Source organism: Aythya fuligula, chromosome 11 (assembly GCF_009819795.1).
Source record: "Aythya fuligula isolate bAytFul2 chromosome 11, bAytFul2.pri, whole genome shotgun sequence".
Lineage (NCBI taxonomy): Eukaryota > Metazoa > Chordata > Aves > Anseriformes > Anatidae > Aythya > Aythya fuligula.
The window spans coordinates 3,405,157-3,426,527 of record NC_045569.1 but is presented as its reverse complement, the minus strand read 5'-3'; the positions used below and the strand labels follow the sequence as shown (position 1 = coordinate 3,426,527).

General features: G+C 38.2%; 1 protein-coding gene across 2 annotated transcripts in view; it reads left to right on the top strand.

Annotated features, from left to right (window-relative positions):
* The window catches only part of NEDD4 (NEDD4 E3 ubiquitin protein ligase), a 61,763-nt gene that overhangs the window by 23,243 nt on the left and 17,149 nt on the right, over nt 1-21,371 (top strand). For both annotated transcript variants that reach the window (XM_032194911.1, XM_032194910.1), the window contains 6 exons: nt 7,482-7,532; nt 10,274-10,335; nt 11,104-11,206; nt 19,272-19,441; nt 19,989-20,106; nt 20,246-20,413. In XM_032194911.1, coding sequence (XP_032050802.1) covers nt 10,289-10,335; nt 11,104-11,206; nt 19,272-19,441; nt 19,989-20,106; nt 20,246-20,413 — 606 coding nt within the window. In that variant the 5' untranslated portion in view covers nt 7,482-7,532; nt 10,274-10,288. The remainder of the gene's footprint in view (nt 1-7,481; nt 7,533-10,273; nt 10,336-11,103; nt 11,207-19,271; nt 19,442-19,988; nt 20,107-20,245; nt 20,414-21,371) is intronic.

Here is a 21,371-nt window from a genome sequence, read left to right as displayed (position 1 = left end):
TCTTGTTCAGAATTGCACATCTTGAAGGATGGTGCTACTGGGCTGCCTATTGCCCATTCTGTGTTGTGGGATATCAGCTCAGTCGAGGAGAATTAAAAGTTCCATTTGGCAGTGATGAACCATGTGTAATGTTCAGGATATTGTCATCCTGAAAACAACACTGTCTTGGCTCTAGCAGAATACTTTAATAACTCTGTACATTAAAGCTCCAGAGCTTTTTAGTCAGCAGTGAAAATTACAAGTACATATTAAAAAGGATTTTTTTTTTGTTTGTGCTCTGCACAAATTATAATTAACCTCATTCTGTTTATAGTCTGCAATTGAACTGAGTTGGGGTAGGTTTCTCATATGCCAACCAAAGGGAAGACTAAAACCACAAAACCATGTGGAGCAGAGCTCCTGAAACAGCTATATAAATTTTTAATTACCCAGTCTTCAGGTTGATTCATGTCCTTTTGATCTACCACAAGAGTGGGGAAAAATTCATAGTGTGGCTTCTTTAATATAGCCATAAGCTATAGTTACTGTCTCTAAGGCTTACTGAAAATAAAGAGTGTGTTATAAAGTAAAACTTTGCTCCCAAGGGAAGACAGAGACATTTTTCCCTTCAATGCTGACTAGCTAAATAACTGAGGCTTTCAGATACGAGACTGTGATCAATGCTATGTTTTGATGTCGATGTTTAGTGGTACATCACTTTCACTTTTTGTGAGAAATTGAAACCACAACACATGTTTTTAACCCAATATTTATTGGAAAATGTGATGTAGAAATCAGTCTCTGTAAGCATTATGGCATCAGACAACAAAGCGAACTGTACCTGCAGGTATTCGTCCAAGAATTGTCAAGAAGGTGAACTAGAAAATTATTAAAATACTAACGATGATATTTTTTGATCTATTAGGCTGTCTTACTGAAGGAGGGTGGCCAATGTTTTTAAGTGACTGAAAGGGAAATGAAGGGAATTACAAGCACATTACAATGTGCCAGTCTGGAAGGAAGAATATAGAGAATAGGCTCGTTAGGTGTGACGGGATTTTTTGTTTACAGGGAAGGGAGAACGAGCTTGGCTTTCATAAAAGGAAGCTACGTCTCACAAATCAAACTAACCAGCAACATAGGAAAATGAGTGATCTGATTAATACAGGACACTTAAATTCTCAAAATATTTGCCGAGAACCCTTAGTAGAAGTTCTGAAAAATAGTCTCAAGGCGTAAGTGTAGAAAATGCTTCCTCACTGGCAACAGGTAATTGAAAGGTAAGAAACAGAAGTGAGAATTAAATTGTCAGCTCTGAAATTACAAAAAAATAAAAATTATGGTAGTGAGCAACTAGACAGAGTGGATGATTTGAAAATCAGTGTTGATAAATGCCGAGTAATGCACACGGGGAAAATAGCTAATGATGCATGCACAGTAATGGTCTCTCATACTGGTCAGGAAGTATTTTATGTCATGGTGAATGACTCCCTGAAAATGTCAACTCAAGTCTTCTTGACAGCTTAAAGGCAAATCGAATGTTCATTTTTATTAGGAATGGAATAAAGGAACAAAATGAAAAACACCATTATGGAGTTGAACAAATCCACGTATGATATACAAGTTTCAGGTCATCCTCTTTCAGAAAGCATGTCTAGCTACTAGAAAAATACAGGTCACAAGATTGGTGTAAGTTTTCTGTGAGGAGACTAAGACCAACAGCTTTTCAGCTTGGAGGAGGGAGGGGAGAAATGATGTAAAGGGTGTTTAGTAAAGTTATAGTTCAGGGGAGGTGAACATTAACAGGGAATTTACTCTCGTATCGTAAATATATTCTCTGAGTTGCTTTTGCAAGAAGTTATGGGTATCGGAAAAGAAATGGATTTCAAGTGAAGGAAGGTCCATCAAAATATATTGCTTTCTTGATATAGAAAACATCCCTGATGAACTACTTGAACCTGGAGGATATATTGGGGGAAGTACTACTCTTACATGCTGCTCTTATTTCCTTTAGCATCTGTTCTTGGCCATTGCTAGGGTGAGGATACAAGGCTACGTAACATTAATCAGACTCCTGGGTTCTTTGGTGCCCGCCCAGCCCTTGCAGACGCCTAGGATCAAATAGTAGAAATGCTCTTTAAAGTTCTCGCATCAGCCTGGGCTGAGAGTTTTCTTCTGTGTTCCAACACGTTTTTTTTTTCCTTGTGTTCTGTAAGTGAATGAATTTCACAGACTGAGCAAGCAAGTGAAGCTGACTGGCATTTTCAAGCGAGTCAGTAGCTTACAACTTGCCTTTTACCCTTGTCTGAAGGGGACTGCCCTGCATTTCTGCTAAGTGTCTGTTTCAAATGAACTTTCTTCCTTGCTCCTTGTGACGAACAGAACGCACTGCTTTGGGAATGCAGCCAGCAAAATGTTTGTAGCTCATTTCAGTGCTGTTTTATGGATCCGTAATCGTCCACATTTTAAGAGATCACTCGCTCTTGTTGTATTGTGGCAGTTCAAGGTAAACTGCAAGTCTGCAGATGGATGCAATTATCATTTAAGACGCAGGGCTGCTTTGGGCTGTATTGACTGGAGCATAAGCAAACAGAATTTAAGGAGGACATCAGCAAGTTCCTGGCTGAAATGATATTCAAGCTTTAACTGGAGTCATTGAGGATAAGGCATATTAAAATGCAAATGGGACACTATGGCAACTCAAGCAGAGGAATGTGGGAGGAAGCAGAACTGAGTTCTCCTAGACCTGCATGGCTTCTCTGGCAGCCTGATTTTCGTGGCATAAGGGAGAAGGCTGCATTCAGTAACATGAAAGCACGGCTTCCCAGCGAGGTTTCCAGAACTTAGAACAGTGCTTACTGTTTTTTTTTTAGTTTCTGCCTTAGCTATTTGTTGTGTTTGCCGTTGTTCCAAATTAAACTTACTAGGAATAACAAATACTTAAATAGAAAGAATATATCCAAAGTGGGTAACATCTGCAAATTATAGGCCTCTGAAAACTATCTCATGTGGGAAGTGTCAAGTAGCTTTCATAAGAACTGTTGAGCTGATCTGAAGTAAATTGTTATACTACTCTTGTAGAAATGATTGCAGGTGGGTTGTTTGTGTCATAGAGGTTGAGGCATCCAAGGTCAGTTTGGGCAGGACAGTTCAGGCCTGATGGGATTTATTAATTTGAGCATAGCACAGCTTAAGACAAACAGTAAATGCTGCTGTTGCCAGGTCATCTGAGGACTATGTTTAGGGGTTGGCAGCAGTAGATTTAGGCTTGGGAGAGGCCCCCCCCCCCAATTTTATTTTGTTTTATTATGTTTCTTGTGCTGAATAACAAAAAGTGTACTGTGTGTATTGAGTGTACGAGTGTATTTATTAGCCAGTGTGATTAACATCTGTGACATTTGAAATAAGAAACAGATCAAACCAGGAAGAAAATCACATGTGCATTTAAATGTTTGATAGGTTTTTACAGTTTTAAGTGTTTTAACCTTTATGTTGTTAATTAGTGCAGGTAAAAGTGCACCTGTAATTGTCACTACAAGTGTTTTTCTCAACCTTTAATTGAAGTCATAAGGCTTGGCACAGAATCTCCCACAAATAGATGCAAAAGTTTTATGTTTTTTATACTAGCAGCTTGTCAAAGTAGTAACTTATCAAATATTTGGTACTGTTTTCTGATTTTTTTTAATGCTTATTTAAAGCGTTAGCTGCTTGAATACAGAAGGGCAAATTTGGATTTGCTCTTGACAGTTATAAACTGTAATATTCCTGCTTTTCTATATAGTAGCTTATTTGGCACATCTTTCCATAAAACCAACTCAAATTCCTGATGAATAAAACACACCCTTCACTAGGTTTTGACTTGTTCTTTGTTTATGTTGTGCTTAAGTATGCTTCGGTTATATTAGACATCAAATTATCTTCCTGTGACCCATGTGAAAATGAGTTCTCATACACCAAAAAACCACCCAAACCTATCTTGAATTACTTTGTTAATGACTATGTAAGCCCAGGTTCTTCAAGTAGCAAACGCTGAACGGAGTAGTATGAATGGTGTGTTAAAATACCTGTAGGCTAAATAGGAACTTCCAAGGAATCTACCTATAGAGTACTTGTGCTGTATAAAAAGTATAAGCTATAAATGGAGAAACATGATATTTTTGCTCTGGTCTTTGTGGAGCAGGAATTCTCTGAAAATATCTTTAAAGGCGAGGGAGAATTAGTGAAAATAACTCATGTCATTTCTAAATGCTGTCTGTTAAACAGATGGTAAAACTGCTGAGGCATGTTATGCTGACACCTTTCTCTGGAAGCAGCCAGTGGGGCTGAAGGTCCTGCAGAAACACACGTTGTGTAATAACAGCTAGTGTTAGATAGATGGTTATCTCTTCTTTGAAAATGCCAGTGGGTTCTTATACCTCAGTAACTGGCAACTTGTATTTGATCATAAAGGCCAGTTAAAAAGAGATGCCTGCATTTTGTGGAGAAAAAAAATCTCTCCTCACCATCTGCCTCTGCCCCATAAAAATACAGGTACAGGGGATTGGGACTTTAATGAATTCTGGGCAGTAAGGTAGTTACAGCTTTGCAAGATAGGGAAAACACTGTTTTTAGAATCCATGAACTTGGTGAGATCTTACCATGATCATTCAGTTTGCTCATTTGAGATGCCTATTTTCCTGTGATGAGTTGTGTGTTGTACAAAAAAAAAAAAAAAAAAAAAGCTCAATTCTGTTTATTTAGAGTTCAAGATAGCTAAATAATACAGTCAGGGCAGGCAGCATGAAAAGAAAAATACTTGATGTTGCTAGTGTAGCTTGGGGAAGTTTGTTTTTATTTTCAGTGTTTTTTCATTCTCATCAAGCTTGTAACTAACATTGATGTTTGAGTGTTTAAGCAAGAAGAATGTTGGTTTTATAAGGGATCTATTGAGCTCTTGTTTTCTTAAGCAGCGATAGTCTGGATCACTGTTTGTTTTTTCAGTTTGAATTGACACTTTATATTCTGTATAATAAAAGCTGTGTATTTTCTCCTTTTCCCATACAGCTGTAGATTTGTGTGTGAAGACCAACATGTACAACTAGTTGTCTGTTTGCTCAGGAAAAGAGTGGGAATATGCTTCATGCACTAATACCAAGAAAAACGTAATCACAAAAGTTGGTAGAGAAAATGTTATTTCAACACCATGGTCTTGTACAAAAGCTGTTTCACATGGCACTGTGATGAATCCAACAATTAAGAAAGGCATGAAATTCAGATAACTGCTCAAACCTGATAAATCATGGTCATGTTCTAAGTATTGCTCTTTAATGTGTGACTCAGTACGATGACACTGGGACACTCAGATAATCACGTCTGGTAGCAGTTTAAAATCTGTATCCAATTTATGATAGGAAAAAAATCCAGCATCTTAAGTGCTAAGGCTTATTAGGGGTGTGTGTGTGTGTGTATATATTTATAAAATAGATAGGAATGAATTTTGGACTTCAGGTGTGTCTGGATTACTTTTTCAGTGCTTTTACTCTGTGAGCACTCACTTTGGCATTGCATTAGAGTTCTTCAAATGTATTGTATATAGCAGCTGTCTGTCCTTGCATGTTTTTAATAACTTTCTATAGACTAAACCACTGAATCAGTAAAATGAAAGGCCTCTTTGTTAATGTAATATATCATTAATAGAGGTTTATGCACTTACGGTTTGGCAAGCGGAAAGTTTGAGTTCTCTGGCTGTCAAGAAGTTAAAAGTTGACAAGAACAACTGGCCCACTTGTCTTTCCTAAAGAAACTGGGATGCCTGCTCTCACGAAACAGATCCAAACATTTTGAACTCCATTGACATTTAATTGTTAATGTGTGTGATGTCTGTTTCAAAGCTTCTTTGGCACTTCTTTGAAGGCAGTTAGTCAGCGAGGCACTCTGCTTCAGAGCATTCCTGCTATCTGATCTATGCATTAGTAGTTTGGAGGTCAACAAAAATCTCCGCTGGAGGATTTTACTCGCTGGCTGGAGGAGAAAGTACTGTTAAAGGTTGGTTATCGAGGCTAGCTCTACTAAAAATAGCAGGAGAGACAGCAGAATAATAAAGTGAATAACAGGAGCCTGTACTAAAATAATGCTGGTAACAAACACAATGTTCTGCGGTTTTCTAAAATGCAGCAGACTTTTGTCCCACATTCCAGTAATTTATTTGAGCGGCTTGTTCCACTTGAGGATTGCCAAGAACTTTACAAATACTAAGTCTTTTAACGTGTCTAAGGTATGTGCTGTGCCATTTTAAAAAGAACCTCATAGGCAGAAATGATAGCTATATTTTTCCAGAAGCTTGTGGTCTGTAATAATACAGAAAATTTTCCTTTACTAGGTCAGGGAAGCTTCAGACTCTTCTGGTATGAAAACCTGTTGTAGCTTTCTATACCCAACCCGTTTGTGAACTGAAAAGCAATTTACTTCTGCTTTGTGTTTGGTTGTTCTCCCTCCTCTCCCCCCCATCTGAATATGAGACATATATAACCTTAAGTTAAATTTATAGCACGTATCTGTAGATTTCTGGCATGCGAGATATGTATGATAAGCTCTGCAGTCCAGTTGCATATTGTGCTTTTTGGGAGGTATAAAAATTAAGGCTTTAAGTTAGTATTGTCAAGTAACTCATACAGGTATGAGGCACTGTTTCTACTCATACACGTACAATTTAAAGATGAAATGGGTAAACCTGGGACAACAGACCTAAAGAAAAGAGGTACTAGAAGGATTAAGGGAGAAACACCTATATCCTTTAAAGCCAGATGTTCAAATGGAGAATGCAGTCAATGAGACAAAAAGATTGGGTAGAATTGGATGGGAGTTTGTGTCTTGAAACTTAAAAATACAGTCATGCTTGCAAAAAGGTGAAATGCACAGCTTTGTCCTGAGGCAAAGGGAATAGATTTCAATGAGATGCAGAAACCGGGGATGGAAATTTATGGAAGAAGACCATCAAAATCCTTGGGTGATGAGTTAGAATAAAAGCTTATGGTACAGCAACAAATTTAGGAGGAAGGTCTGTAAATAATTGTATTGTTCTGTGAGAAATGCTTAGTTGTTTAAGTATAAAACAAGACAGTTATTTTACTTGAAATAGCTAGTGGAAGTGCCTTTACATTTTGCCCTTTAAAATGATGTTTCTGTTAAAGATGCCGAGGATCTCAGTCCTGACTCTGAACAACTCTTCTTCTGTTTCATTAGCACTACTCCATATGATCTAAATAAACAAATAAAATCCAAGTCCCTACCCCCAGCTTTGTCAAACTTCATTTATTTTGAGAAAGACAGAACTGTCCAAGGCTCTGAGAGTTGGTTCAATCAGAGTTTGTTCTACACAGAAAAAGTGTTCTTGTCTATGCTTCAAGAGTGTCTTGACATTCTTAAAAAACATTGCTATATTATCAGGGGGTTGAAACAGTATTTTTAAATACTTCACAACTTTAAGGTTTTTGTGCTTTTTCCTTGTGTTTTATTTTCCCTAGACTCGAGATGATTTTCTTGGACAAGTGGATATTCCTCTTTATCAGTTACCGGTTTGTATTTATTTATTTATTTATTCATTCATTTTTGTTTTAAGACTGTGAAAAAGTGATTTTGTAAACAATTGTTTTAGTTATCTAAGAAAGTAAACCTTACTCATGATATAAGTGCTTGAATTCTCTTGTTCTGGCTGTGTTTACAGCTGATATTTATCAAGAAGTTTACCTTGTATTTAGATAAGGATTTCTGCTGCTATGAGAGTTAAAAATGCTTTTGTTTTTTTCAAGAATAAAAATGAAAGGTTTTAAACTGTCTAAAAGCCAAGAAATTATAATTAGTACAACATTTCTTAAAATACTTTGTTTAAAGTACTTTTGTTGCTTAACATTCTAAGCAAAATTACTTCTAATATTCCTTATTCCTATAAACAAATACACAAGAAGGTAAGTGGGAAATAGAGCTTGTTACAGTTTTATGTTGTTGTTGTTTGTTTGTTTTTACATTCCTTTTGCAAAGCACATTGTTAATTTGCAAGGAAGATCACCAAGAACTCCAAAATAAGTAAGACCTTTCATTTTCTTTTGAGGTTTCAAAACATTAGAGTAGTAGCAGTTTTATCAGCAGCTGATGTAAAGATAGGATAACAACTCTAGCAAAACAAACAAACAAACAAACAAAAAACAACTTTCCAAGAGCAATGTTCTCTTTTCAATCTGGTAAGAGCCGTGTTAGGAGTAGTAAAAGACCTGTCCTGCTACCTGCTGTAACTGGGGTGGGAGATCGCACAAACTGCTCTCCCTCAGGGCAGGTAGTTTGGAGAGACTGATGGTAATGCCCCTCTGGACAGGACTGTCTGCTTTCCCTTCCCACTAAGAAGCTGGACAGCAGTATCACAGACTTCTGGGGATATCAGTGCATTATCTTTTTTTGCTTAAAAAAAAAAAAAAAAAAAAAAAAACTAATTTACAGAGTCTTGCTTAAATATTTTCATGTCTGTTTTCTTACCTTCCTTAAAAGTCAACTTCTCCCTGTCTACGCTTTGTTTCTATCTTCCTGGTTCTTAATTACTTGGTTTTGCTATCTAAATCTAATGTACTTTATTGACCCAAGCATAAGGTGATTTTGTTTTACTTGAAACAGTCTTTCATTTACATAATAACTAAATATATCTTGGATAAATGAAATTATCGGATAAATGAAATTATCAGATAAATAAAATCAGTCTGTTACAAACTCATCATTGCTTGTGGTTTTGATTCCCGTTTCATTTTCCTTGAGACTATGCAAACACAACTGTTCATAACTCAAAAGAGCTGGTAGTCAGGGACATGTTAAAAGGATAACTCATTTCTGTGGTAAGATAGTGAAGAGGTATTAATTTAATCTTTCCAAAACCAAACTCTATTGATCCAAGACTAATTAGTATTGAATCCAAGGCAACTCTCCTTTTTGACAAGTCATAAAAGTAATTACAAAACTTAGATTAGACGACAATGTTTTTTCTTTTTTCTCATCTGATGTAGTTCCACAGTATTTTAGTGTGTTCTGTTCAGCAGTGGAAAAAAAGGACAGCTTAGTTCCATTTTAATTTCAGGGAAGTATTTATCTTAGTATTAATAATAGTTTACACTGAAGAAGTCTGTAATGCAAGGTGGCATTTTTCTGAGGTTTAATGTAATAGCTATTCAGTAAAATTTAATAATGTTAAATTTCCATTTCATAACATCTTTCATGATAAAGACACAGGCCTTTTCCAAATAAAATTCTAAAATCTCTAATTTAGTAATGGCTAATCTTAGATTCTGGAATATTTTGCCTCTTTCCAGTCAAATATTGACACACATTAGACATTCTTTGAAAATACCATTATGAAATCAGTTCAGCCTTCAAGAATTCCTTAATCTAACATTTTTCCTTAAGTCCTACAAGTATAGCAAGTGCAGTTTTTTCTCTTATTATTATTTTTCCTCTTATTATTTCCTCTTATTATAACTATTATTACTTTTTGAAATGGTTAAAATGTATTAACTAACAGGAGTCTAGAGTTATACCCCAGAATTCACAAACAGCTGAAATAACAAAATCCATTTTGATTCAAGAAAAGAGATTTCCAAATGTTCCTCAATACACAGTATTGTAAAAAAAAAAAAAAAAAAAAAAAAAAAAAATTGTAAGAATTTTAGAACAGCAGCTAGGTTATTAATAGTTACATTAACCAGAAAAATAAATATCTTTTTGGTTAATGGTCATTCATGCATATTTCTCTACGTTGACCTGGGACATGTATTTTTAAAATTGTCTGTTTACCACTGTGCTTGTTTCTGTTGAGCAACTTCACTTTCATGAATTAGAGCAGAGATGATCTCAGAGTGGATTAATCTGTGTTGTTTTTTTTTCATCCAAGTCCTAAAGCTTTTCATATCTCTTCTGTATTAAACATATGTGAAAATACCGAGGTAGGAAAAAAATTTATGGTGGATCTTTTAAATATGGAAACTGAGAAAGGATTTACCAATTTAAGGCTAAACAGTTATTTTATCTTGTGCTTTAGAAACTAAAAAATTCTAAATGCTTCAGTGGCTAGAAATATTGGAAGGTAATTTTTTTCTTGAAGTGGGGATCTATCTTTATTCTGAAGACTAAAGCTGATGATTGCCAGAACTTTGACTGAACCAATACTTTAAATATAAAAGCTTACACAGCCTTTAAGGAAGTCATTAAAAACTTCTGATAATTTTCCTAAACAAGTGTTTGATACAGGTTTTTTTTTTAAAAAAAACTTCTCTTATTCCAGACAGAAAATCCAAGTATGGAGAGACCATATACATTTAGGGATTTTGTTCTTCATCCAAGAAGGTTAGTAAACACCACCTCAAAATTCTTAATTTCATATGTAAAAAATGCTATTGTATAAGTTCTTGTATGTACGTAAATATTGTCGAGGTTTTCATGCTTTCATTAATGAAATTTAAAAATCAATGGGGCAAGATATTTGTGATTCTACTAAAAGGCATTTGTTTAGATCCTCTTTCAACTTGAAATTGTTTCTTGCTTTCCTTTAAAAGATGTCTCTCTTTGCCTGTTTCACATAGTTTCATGTGACCTTAAATAACAAAGCTCAAATTGAAAAGCTTCTCACTTTTAAGAAGTCCTGTGATTTGAATCAAGGAATTTTTAAATGATATGTAATGCTTCCATGTTAAGTGTTGCACACTTCATGTTTGTTTTAAAAAAATATATTCTTAACCTTAAATCTGAGGAACTCATAGCAATCTTTGTTAGAAAAAAATATATAAAAAGCTTGTCAACATTTTTCAGATACTGCTTTCCAATTCAGAAATAAGATCAGAAGATACGGGAATCTGTAGATCTTTGTCAGCCACGTTGTTAGCAGAAATAGTAATTCTGAAGTATTCTGCATTTTTTGATTTTAGATTGAATGTATTTTGAAGCTTTGAAAATTTGGTACCATTACAGAATTCTAAGAAAAACTATAGAAAGTCAACTTTGTGCTGAGAAGCTTCAGAATAATCCTCCAGCTGTGTTTTCTTTAGCTATTTTATTCCTAGGTAACAACTTCACAAGTGCACAGTAAGAACAGTTATTTTTCTTTCTCTCCTGCAGCCATAAGTCAAGAGTTAAAGGCCACCTTAGATTAAAAATGACTTACCTACCTAAAAGCAATGGATCTGAAGAAGAAACCACAGAACAGGCCGAAGAATTGGAGGTGGGAAAAGTTGTATTTATTGCTGAGAAACCTAGCAAATGGTTGGTCTTCAGACAGTCAGAGTAGTTACCATAAAAATGAATGTTAGAAATCACTAAGCTGTAAACATTATTTTTATAAACAAACCAGTTAAATCCTATTGCTTGTATCTTGCTCTAAATCTGCATAAAATAGGTTTTTTGATGGCAGCTTTTCTAAATAAAGGAGTGGTTTGTCAGTGTATCTAAAAAGGAAAACACCTTAGACTTCTGATTTTGTTCTGATACTGTGTTGCCATATTTCCATGTAACCTTTCTTATTTTAGAATTAATGGCAGTATCAATGCCCAATATTTTTACTGCTGTTTAACGTTCTTTTGTTTTAATTTAAGTGTAGTCAGCCAGACACTGACATCTTGCTTGTTTTAGAATTTCACCTTTCTCCCATTTATAGGCATACTTCTGATCTTAACTGTTTTACTTTTGTGAGAAACACTCCATAGCCAATAACTTAGGCTCAGGCGAGGATCTCAGTGAAGTAGTAATTTATTCGCGATTGCAATGGCGGGCGCCCCACAAGCAGGAGAGAGCGCATCTACTAGTTCCAAAACACAGTTTATATACCTTTTGATGGCAGGACCCTCCCCTGTTTCCCCACTGAGTGGGTAATCCAGATTCACAATCTATCTGATGCTTCACAAACAATGCATGGCCTTCAGTCGCCGGCCTGTTAAATTTCAAATTTCTTTTGACATTTTTACTGCTTGAAGTGGTAATGTTTCTTCACTTATCTGACTTGACTTGACACCGTGATTTTCACCTAATTGTCCTAAGGAGTCTGATTGTCTGCATTTTACAAGGTTGCCTGCTAAACTTTTCTTATCACTGTAAGCATATCTCAGTACCACATTCCCTCCTTCTAAACAATGTAACTCTGCAAAAACAACATTTCTATTCCTACAATTCCCCCCTTTTCTTTTTTTTTATAAACTGTTGATTTTTGCAAAAACTCTTTTTATTTTTATTTATTTATTTATTTTAAGTGTAATTTGGTAAATATCTTCCTGTTCTTCACTTTCTTTGCTCTCCATTTCCTCTAATATCATTTTATCTGAGTAGGGTGGTGGATCTATGGTCATTTGTTTCAATAATGTGGTTTCAATTAACCGCTGGACAAGTCCCCTTACACAGGGGATAACGCAACAGCCAATAGCTGTCAAAACTCCTGCTACTATAATCAAGGATGTAAATATGGACATTACCATCCCTTTCCATTTACCAAACCAAGATTTCAACCATCCTGTGATGGAAGTGTCTGCTCCCGAATTTTCTGCTAATTCATTGGCAAGGGTGGTAAGCCCTTGCAATGCTCTTGTTACTGTGCCATCCGGGGCAGTATTGTTACGGATAAAAGTACAATGGTTGCCCAGCATCACGCATACATCACCCTTCTCCACAAGCATCATATCTAATGCTATCCTGTTTTCCCAAGCCATTTTGCTGATGGCATCTAGTTGTTCAGCGATTCCTCTCATCGCATCCTTGGTATAATTGATGAATCTCTGCTGATTATAATAGAAATAATTAATCCAATCCACATTTTTATTGATTGTTACCCACCAGAACAGTAACTCAAACCCTGCAGCAATTTAATTTCTGGCTTTATATTCATCCCGAACTCCTCTAGGTACCCCAACAGAATCTATGTATACTCTATCATCAAATGATATTCCTAAGCCTCCTTTACTTCTTCTGGGTATTTGTGATGTTTCTCTTTCAAATGCCAGGGTGAAGGGTATAGCTGATTGAACAAGTGCACAAGTGCCTTCCCAATTAGATGGTAGGGTGGACCGTAAGATCTTCCCTCCACCGTACCACCAGAGATCTGCCCTGGGGATCTCTAGTCTTGAGCAGTTTCCCATCAAGTCCTTGGTAGCACAAGGCAAATTCTCCCAGATGCCAGGTAGCACTCACACCCTGCCGTGAGAGGCAAGCTGTATGGTTACCTATAGCTGTAGAGAATGCAGGGGGAACTGTGATATTGTTATCATGCAAGAAAACAGCAAAGAGAGACTTACAGGCCTCATTTCCCCAGGCAGTCTTTTCTTGGTACAATGCAATCATACATCGCATCCCCTGGGAGTCTTTGGTCCACCCCCATGGGAAGGGCACTATCTGGGCAATCGGTCATCCCGAGGCACAAGCATAGCAGTAGCTATGATTGAGACTCTGGACAGTATATTTGACCCATTCTATCCAGGCATTCACGTCCCCATACCCTGTTTGAATCTCAAATGTTTGAACTGCCACATTTCAGAGGGCCTCCTGTTTACTCTCCTGTTTTCTCCTTGAGTTTCTCCCTTTCTCTGATGGCAATAGAGGATTGTTTCCATACAGCTATTCTCAATCTGGCTGTTGTGTCTCTCCCAGTTATTTGTTCTTTCTGCTCAATTGTCATTGGGCATTTAAATCTCCACAAGCTAACACCTCACAAGCATCAAACGTGACGGCTTGTGGTACATAACCCTCTGTCACAGTCACCCATATTTTGATGGGGTATCCCGTTTTTGCTATTATCTGGTCATGCCTTTTCCAAGTTACCAATTGACCGAGGCCTTCTCTGAGGCCTAGAATCACTAAAAACAAAATTAGTAATCAATTTTTCCCTGTCATTATTTTTAAACCTTAGGTTTCCAAATAATTATCGATACAAAAATAAGATGTACACTACTACTATAACAACCCCCCCCTTGGGAGCACTGCAGTTCGCTATAGGTCTGTCCTTTCTCTCAATCACAAGTCACACTCGTTAGTTACCTGTGAAAATAAAAGGTTAGTTTACAATTGTAAGCTCTTATCCTGCTCAGAGTCCACTACGAGATTTTTCTCTTCAATTTCAACTTCCAACAAGTCTTTTGTAGGAACAGCTTCCCAGGTACTAGTGTCGACAGATGCCTTCACTCAAGTATAGTGAGTCCAACCTTTTTCCGCAGTTCTTACGGCTGTTTCAGTGGTCAGTAATTGTCCTTCCCATTCAGGCCGGAGTTGACTCTTTCCAGGTCCGAATCAGGACCCAGTTTCCTGGATGATGGTGGTGAATGGGGAATTCCAAAGGTGGGGTTTGAGCCAACAACCCACAGGTCCTGAGAGATGACAAAGAAGAAGACAACCCCAGAATACAGTTCTTAAGGAAACTCTCTTGTTTTGAATTGTGGTATCTCATCCCTTCTGCCCAGATAGGGCAATCTGAACAGCATCTCATATGGTGAAATTCCTATATCCTTTCTTGGTGCTGTTTAAACCTGTAGGAGTAAGCATTTTACCAAAGGAAGTTGGGTTTCTAACACTAGTTTAGTTAATTGCTTCTTTAATGTCTGATTCATTCGCTCCACCTTCCCAGAAGAGGAGGGGTGCCAGGGGCTGTGAAAATCCCACTCAATCTCTAAGGCCTGCTTTAACCCTTGCAGGAAAGCTTACACCCATCTAGTCACGTGGTCAATTAGGACAAACAAGTAACTCAGTAAAGTTTACCTGTATACTTTGGAAAGGTCAAACCCCTGGCTCCCGTCCCCCTCTAGATGGGTTACAGAACACTTTTTTATTTACCTTTTGACATATGGTACATCCTCTGCATATGTGCTTCCCTAAAGTGTATATTCCTACACAGACATACTTTCTTAGCACAATATCACACATTGCTTGCACCTCCCAATGACTCTTTTGATGTAAAACAGTTAATATTTGCCTCATTATCACTTTATTCAGCATTTCTCTCCCATCAGGGAGTATCTGTTTTCCTTCAGACTTCATGGCTCCTGATTCCTTAAAAAAATCATTCTTTTAAAACTTTTTAGTTCTTTCTTAATTTTCAACAATTCCCTGAATCCTCTCTGGATTTATTCTTCATTTTCCCTCAGACATTAGATGCCTTAAATACCTGACTTCTCTTTCTCCATATTGTAACTTTTTTTTTTTTTTTTTTTAATACTCTCAAGCCCTGCTTTCCCAGAAAGTTGAATAGCTTGTTAGTAGCTTTCTTCACAACTCTTTTCTCCTGTCCTGACAATAGAAAATGATCCACATATTTGTAACATTAATACCTCCTTGGGAGGTTGTAATTGCTCCAAAATCTTTTTTAAAACTTACCCATATAGATAGGTGGCCCTGTAAACCCCCCAAGGTAAAATTGTCCACCTATATTGTTGCTTCCGCCCCCATTTCAGGGTCTTTCCAGTCAGAGGTGAATATACATTTGCTCTCAGGGCCTGAGAGCACTCCATTAATTACACTGTTATTCCAGTCTAATAATTTACTAGTTGAATGCCCAATTTAATCATCAAATCCCTTCCCAACAGATTAGTCCTTGCCTTGGGTACATACAATAATTACCCAGTGATCATTTTATCCCCTAGTCTCAGCTTGGTATCCCCCCCAAAGTGGCACTGTTATCCCAGCCCCACTTTTTAGGGTTTCATTAGTTAATTTAATCCCTGATACTTTACAAGTCAGTAATGACCTAGCTGTTCCCCAGTGTATTGGGTTTGATGGCAAGGTTCGGGGGCTGTGAGTAGGGGGGTGGGAAACTGCAGTGGCAGCCCCCGTGAGAAAAAAAAAACCGGAAGCCTCCCCGTGGCAGATAAGGGACAATTTCATCTGGCCCTAAGGGGCCCACTGCTGCCCAGAGCCAAGCCATGAACAATACAGTCCGTGCCTCTGTGAGAGCACATCCACGAAAACAAACAAACAAAGAAACAAACAAAAACCTGCTTCTCAACAGCAGTTGAGAGAGCGAGAAACCCCCCCGCAGACACCAAAGTCAGTGCAGAAGGAGGGGGAGGAGGCGCTCCAGGCGCTGGAGCCGAAACCCCCCTGCGGCCGCTGGAGAGGCCCCTGGTGGAGCAGGCTGTTCCCCCCTCCCCGATGCTTGGGAAACTGAACAAACACCACAGCAAATATGCAAATATACCAAAACTTCTAGACTGTTACTTAGATAATGCCTACATCCTCTTTCCCTGCTCATTCAACTTCAAACAGCTCTGTTAAATATTACATGCCACACCTTTAACACCTTCAGCAACTCTTTTAACACTTCCTTTATCTTTCTCCAGCCCGCACTTTTCTAATACCAGCACCAAAGGCTCAGTCAGAGTCCAACTTAATTCCATACCTTTTCCCTCCAAGATACTGAAACAACATATCAATATAGCATATTTCATCCCATTTTCCTTCTTTCCTCCTTCTTCCACTCCAGATATTCCTATTCGAAGTGGCCAGCCTGGCCACACTTAAAACATCTTATCAAAGCCTGTCTCTGCTAGGACTCAGGCCACAACACAGGCAGCCCTCTTTGCCTGCCATTCCTTCATCTCTCTTCCTCTCCTTTCCATCCTGGCACTGACTCCCCCTGAAGATTTTCTTCATCTTTCTCCAACCCTCTGCCTCACTACCCGCTGCACTGTCAATACCATTAGTTTCGCTCTCTGCTTTTCCTTCTCATCTCCCCTCCGGACACACACCTCCAGGGCCTCCCGCAGGAGGGTCCCCCAGTGACTGTTCACTACATCCCCCCACCTTCTGAAGCATTTTCTGCATATTTTGCAAGGCTTTAATCACACAATGAACTTTCAAGAGCCCTTGGGATACTGGGTCATCAGGTCTCATCCCCAAGTACTTTCTCATTCTGACCCCAAGTCTCTCATATGATTTCTGTGTTGCACACTATTATTATTCCAGCCAGGATTGGCAAGTGGGTATTTCTGCCCTGCCGGTATTACCCCTGGTCCTGGAGGATGAGCTCTTTCCCATTCTTGTATAGCAGCTCTCCTCCTGATCATTCCCATTTCTTTCCCTGTAAACAACATACTTATAGACATAATTCCCTCCCCCAAGAGTATAAATCAGGTCGTAGGAACTGGTCTAATTGTTCAGCTAGGCTGTTGGGGTTCTTGAATAAAGACTTCCTCTCCTTCTTAAAAGTCCTAACCTCTCTGCTGGTAAGGAGGAGGGGGTAGTTCACCTAAGAGGATACACAGTTAGTGTTAGTACTGTTAGTATCAGGGAAGGCAAAATTCTCAACATATCTTCTACCTTGTTCTAATTCTTGCCAGAGCCTAGAGTACGATCCTTCTTTAGGGACAGTGTTAATTACAGTCCCTGTCTCCCTTCCTGGAGTGACTGCTGCTGCCACCAGTTCAATATTAAGATTATAGGGAGCATAACTTGGCTCCTTCTCTGAAAAAGGAATCTCATTGTTTACACATAAATTTAAAGCCTGAATTTTCATCAGACCCGTATTTTGGCCAAAATACTGCTGTTTCCTTAATTGATTCTTTTGTCCAGACTGATACACAATGTTTAACCTTTTTTTTTTTATTATTTTTTTTTTTTTAATTACTTTTCTTTTACAATCCCTCTAATTTTGGGATTATGTTTCCAATTTCTTATCATTTTTCAGGAAGAACTATTAGTAGGCACTCCCCCAGGGATATCTCCCTGTCCCCTGGAACTCATATTTTCCCATTTTTCCTAACCCTCGCCAGTATGTGCTACAGAAATTTCCCTTCTGCAGTGTACCACACACCAACGTACTGAAAAATGGGGGTGTACCGCCAAGCACTTCCCCGTGCCAGCGTTACCGCACACCTATGAGTTTACCAGATTCCCTGGAACTCGTACTTCCCATCTTTCCTAACCCTCGCCAGTATGTGCTACAGAATTTTCCCTTCTGCAGTGCACCACACACCAACGTACTGAAAGATGGGGGTGTACCGCCAAGCACTTCCCCGTGCCAGCGTTACCGCACACCTGAGTTTCCCAGATTCCCTGGTGTACTTCCAAGCACTTCCCCGTGCAAGGATTACCGTACACCAGATTCCCCTGGTGTAGTGCCAGCACTTCCCCGTGCAAGGGCTTACCATACACCAGATCACCCGACCCCCAAGGCAATACTTAATATTTCTTACCTTGGTCTGTGCACAGAGTTACCGGATCGATTCTTAAAAACCCGGAGTGCCTACCTTCTTCCTTTCCCCACTACTTCACGGATCCTGCCTCTTTAACCAGTCTCGGGCCCTCTGTCAGCTTTCCGCAGAACCGCCACCGTCGATGCACAGGACCGCTGAAATCAGCGGGGCATGCCTTCCTGCTGCTGCGGCGGTGGGGCTCCCCAGTAGGTGACTGGATCCCGGACGAGCCCCCAAATTGTGAGAAACACTCCATAGCCAATAACTTAGGCTCAGGCGAGGATCTCAGTGAAGTAGTAATTTATTCGCGATTGCAATGGCGGGCGCCCCACAAGCAGGAGAGAGCGCATCTACTAGTTCCAAAACACAGTTTATATACCTTTTGATGGCAGGACCCTCCCCTGTTTCCCCACTGAGTGGGTAATCCAGATTCACAATCTATCTGATGCTTCACAAACAATGCATGGCCTTCAGTCGCCGGCCTGTTAAATTTCAAATTTCTTTTGACATTTTTACTGCTTGAAGTGGTAATGTTTCTTCACTTATCTGACTTGACTTGACACCGTGATTTTCACCTAATTGTCCTAAGGAGTCTGATTGTCTGCATTTTACAAGGTTGCCTGCTAAACTTTTCTTATCACTGTAAGCATATCTCAGTACCACATTCCCTCCTTCTAAACAATGTAACTCTGCAAAAACAACATTTCTATTCCTACAATTTGGAATCTCTAGTAAGCACATCCAGTTTAGATCAGTGGATCTCTTTTCAAGACCTTAAATTACTCTAATTAGCATAATCACTTCTGCTGTTACAAAGTATTATGCTCGTCTGACTAGTATGTTGCAGCATGTGTATGAAACTATTTAAAAACAAAACAGTATTCCATGAATCCTGTTTATTTTCCTGAACTCCTAATGCTAATGTGTTTAAGGAATTTGATTTTTAAGAATATGACTTCTGCACACATCACCTGTTCTCTCATTTCTTGAGAAATATACACAATAAAACTAAGAGCCTAAGATATAGTAGGACTTCACCTTAAAAAGGTGGTGACTTAATAAATTGGAATACTTTTTTCAACTTTGTCAATATTAATTAAAAGTTGTTAATATTGTACCTCTTAGCCTGGGTGGATTATATTGGACCAACCGGATGCTGCTAACCAGCCACAACAGCAGCAGCAGGAATCTCCTCCACTGCCTTCAGGCTGGGAAGAAAGGCAAGACATCCTCGGCAGGACCTATTATGTCAATCATGAATTCAGGAGAACACAGTGGAAAAGACCAACTGCTCAGTAAGCCTTTTGTCCTGAAAATTCAAGCCTCATATTAATTTTTAGTCTACACTGAAAGCAAGGGGAACTGGAAAATATATAACTTGAAAATTAGTAGAGACCTTTTGACATTTTAATCTTCAAGCCGATGTGTAATGGTCATTGACTAGTGGTCAATTTAACTGCACAGCACCCTTCCTGCTCTCTGGAAGTTGATACTCAAATTGGAACTGGTCACAATTGTAAGACATAATCATAGTAATGGAAAGAACTTCTATTTTTTTCCCCCCAGATTTTGTCCCTTAGCATATGAATTACAAAAACAATACCTGAAATGCTATCTGGCTCTTTAGTTTTACTTACGCTTCCTATCAACATGAATACTTCTCTTTAAACAGATTACATTAATCTGTATAGCTCGTGACTGCTTCTCTTTTTTTCTTCCAAAATGACTATAATGTATGTTTTCGTTTTCGGAAGATGAAATGACTATGTATGCTGATACATATATATATGTGTGTGTGTGTGTGTGTATATATATATAATAATTTATTTTTTTTTCCAATAGGGACAATGTAGCTGTTGCAGATATGGGTAACATGCAGTTGGAAGCCCAGCATGCATTCACTCATCGGCGACAGATATCAGAGGATACTGAAAATCTAGACAACAGAGATTCCCCTGAGGTAAAAACAAATATTTCTGAATATTTCTGAAATGCAGGTAGATTTTTAACTTTAGTCAAAAAACTTGCTTTAAATATCAGTAACTTATACCTACTCTTAAAAATGTTTTTGTTTTTTTTCCTCTGTTTTCTATTTAAAGAGCTGGGAAATTATAACTGAAGATGAGGCAACAATGTATAGCAATGAGAACCCTCAAATACCTCTCCCACAGAATAATTGTGATGTACAGACTCATCTTGCAGAAGAGTTGAATACCAGACTTACTACCTCTGGAAGTTCAGCTACTGGCCAGTCAACAGCCTACATGGTAAATTCTTTTTCTTGTTGTTCATATAGAAATATTTAGAATATTTTACACAATATGTTACTACTGCTAGAAGTAGATGCATGAATACTGTGTATTAATTAATATATACTTAATTTTATCACAGATGTTGAGAAATTAAGAGTGATTTTACGATAGAAGCCCATTTAGGCAACCATTGTATTGTTTACCACTTCACTTATAGGGAACAGGAATTTCTGCCTGAAACTAAAACAGACTTGTCAGCTATTTTTCAGCTTCTAAATCTACCTCTTATTCTAGTATTATGCTGGGTTGATTACTGCTGAAAAGCACAGATAAAGAAAGCTGTGTATGATTATCTTGATATCTAGGGAAATAGTTCTGTACTGTTAACTTTTTCCCCTAGGACAAGTTTAAAAATAACTAATTTCTCATTATGAATATTGGAATGACGTTTTATGACTGGGCTGAGTAAACCTGAGGACTACATAGCAGTGAAAAGGGGACCTCACTCTTACAGTTCTACAACCTTTGCTCCAACTGTGAAACCTGTCTGGCCTCCTAGTGGGTCCATTCAGGTGGCTAAACCAGCAGAAAACACTTTTCCTCTCCAACTGTGTTTTTTTGCTGTTTTAGCAAGCTGGAACAGCACCCTAGGTTGTCTAATAAATGCTATACCAGCAAAGGCAAAGTAGCAGGAGGATACAGCAAGGAGCGAGACTTGTCTTTTTGGTGGCAGTAAGCAATTAAATAAGCTCAGCTGTCTTGTGAAACTTGAACCTCACAAACGGCCTTGTAAACTGATATATATAAATACATGACTTAAGAAAACCACTGTTCATTGAGGAAAGACTACAGAGGTGAAATCATCAGTTTTTGTGATGCTCACATTGCCATTCCTAGTATGAATTGAAGGTAATTTTTGTGTGTGTGTGAGAGATTGTGCAAAGGCGTCTCCAGTGTTTCTGGCAATAGCAAA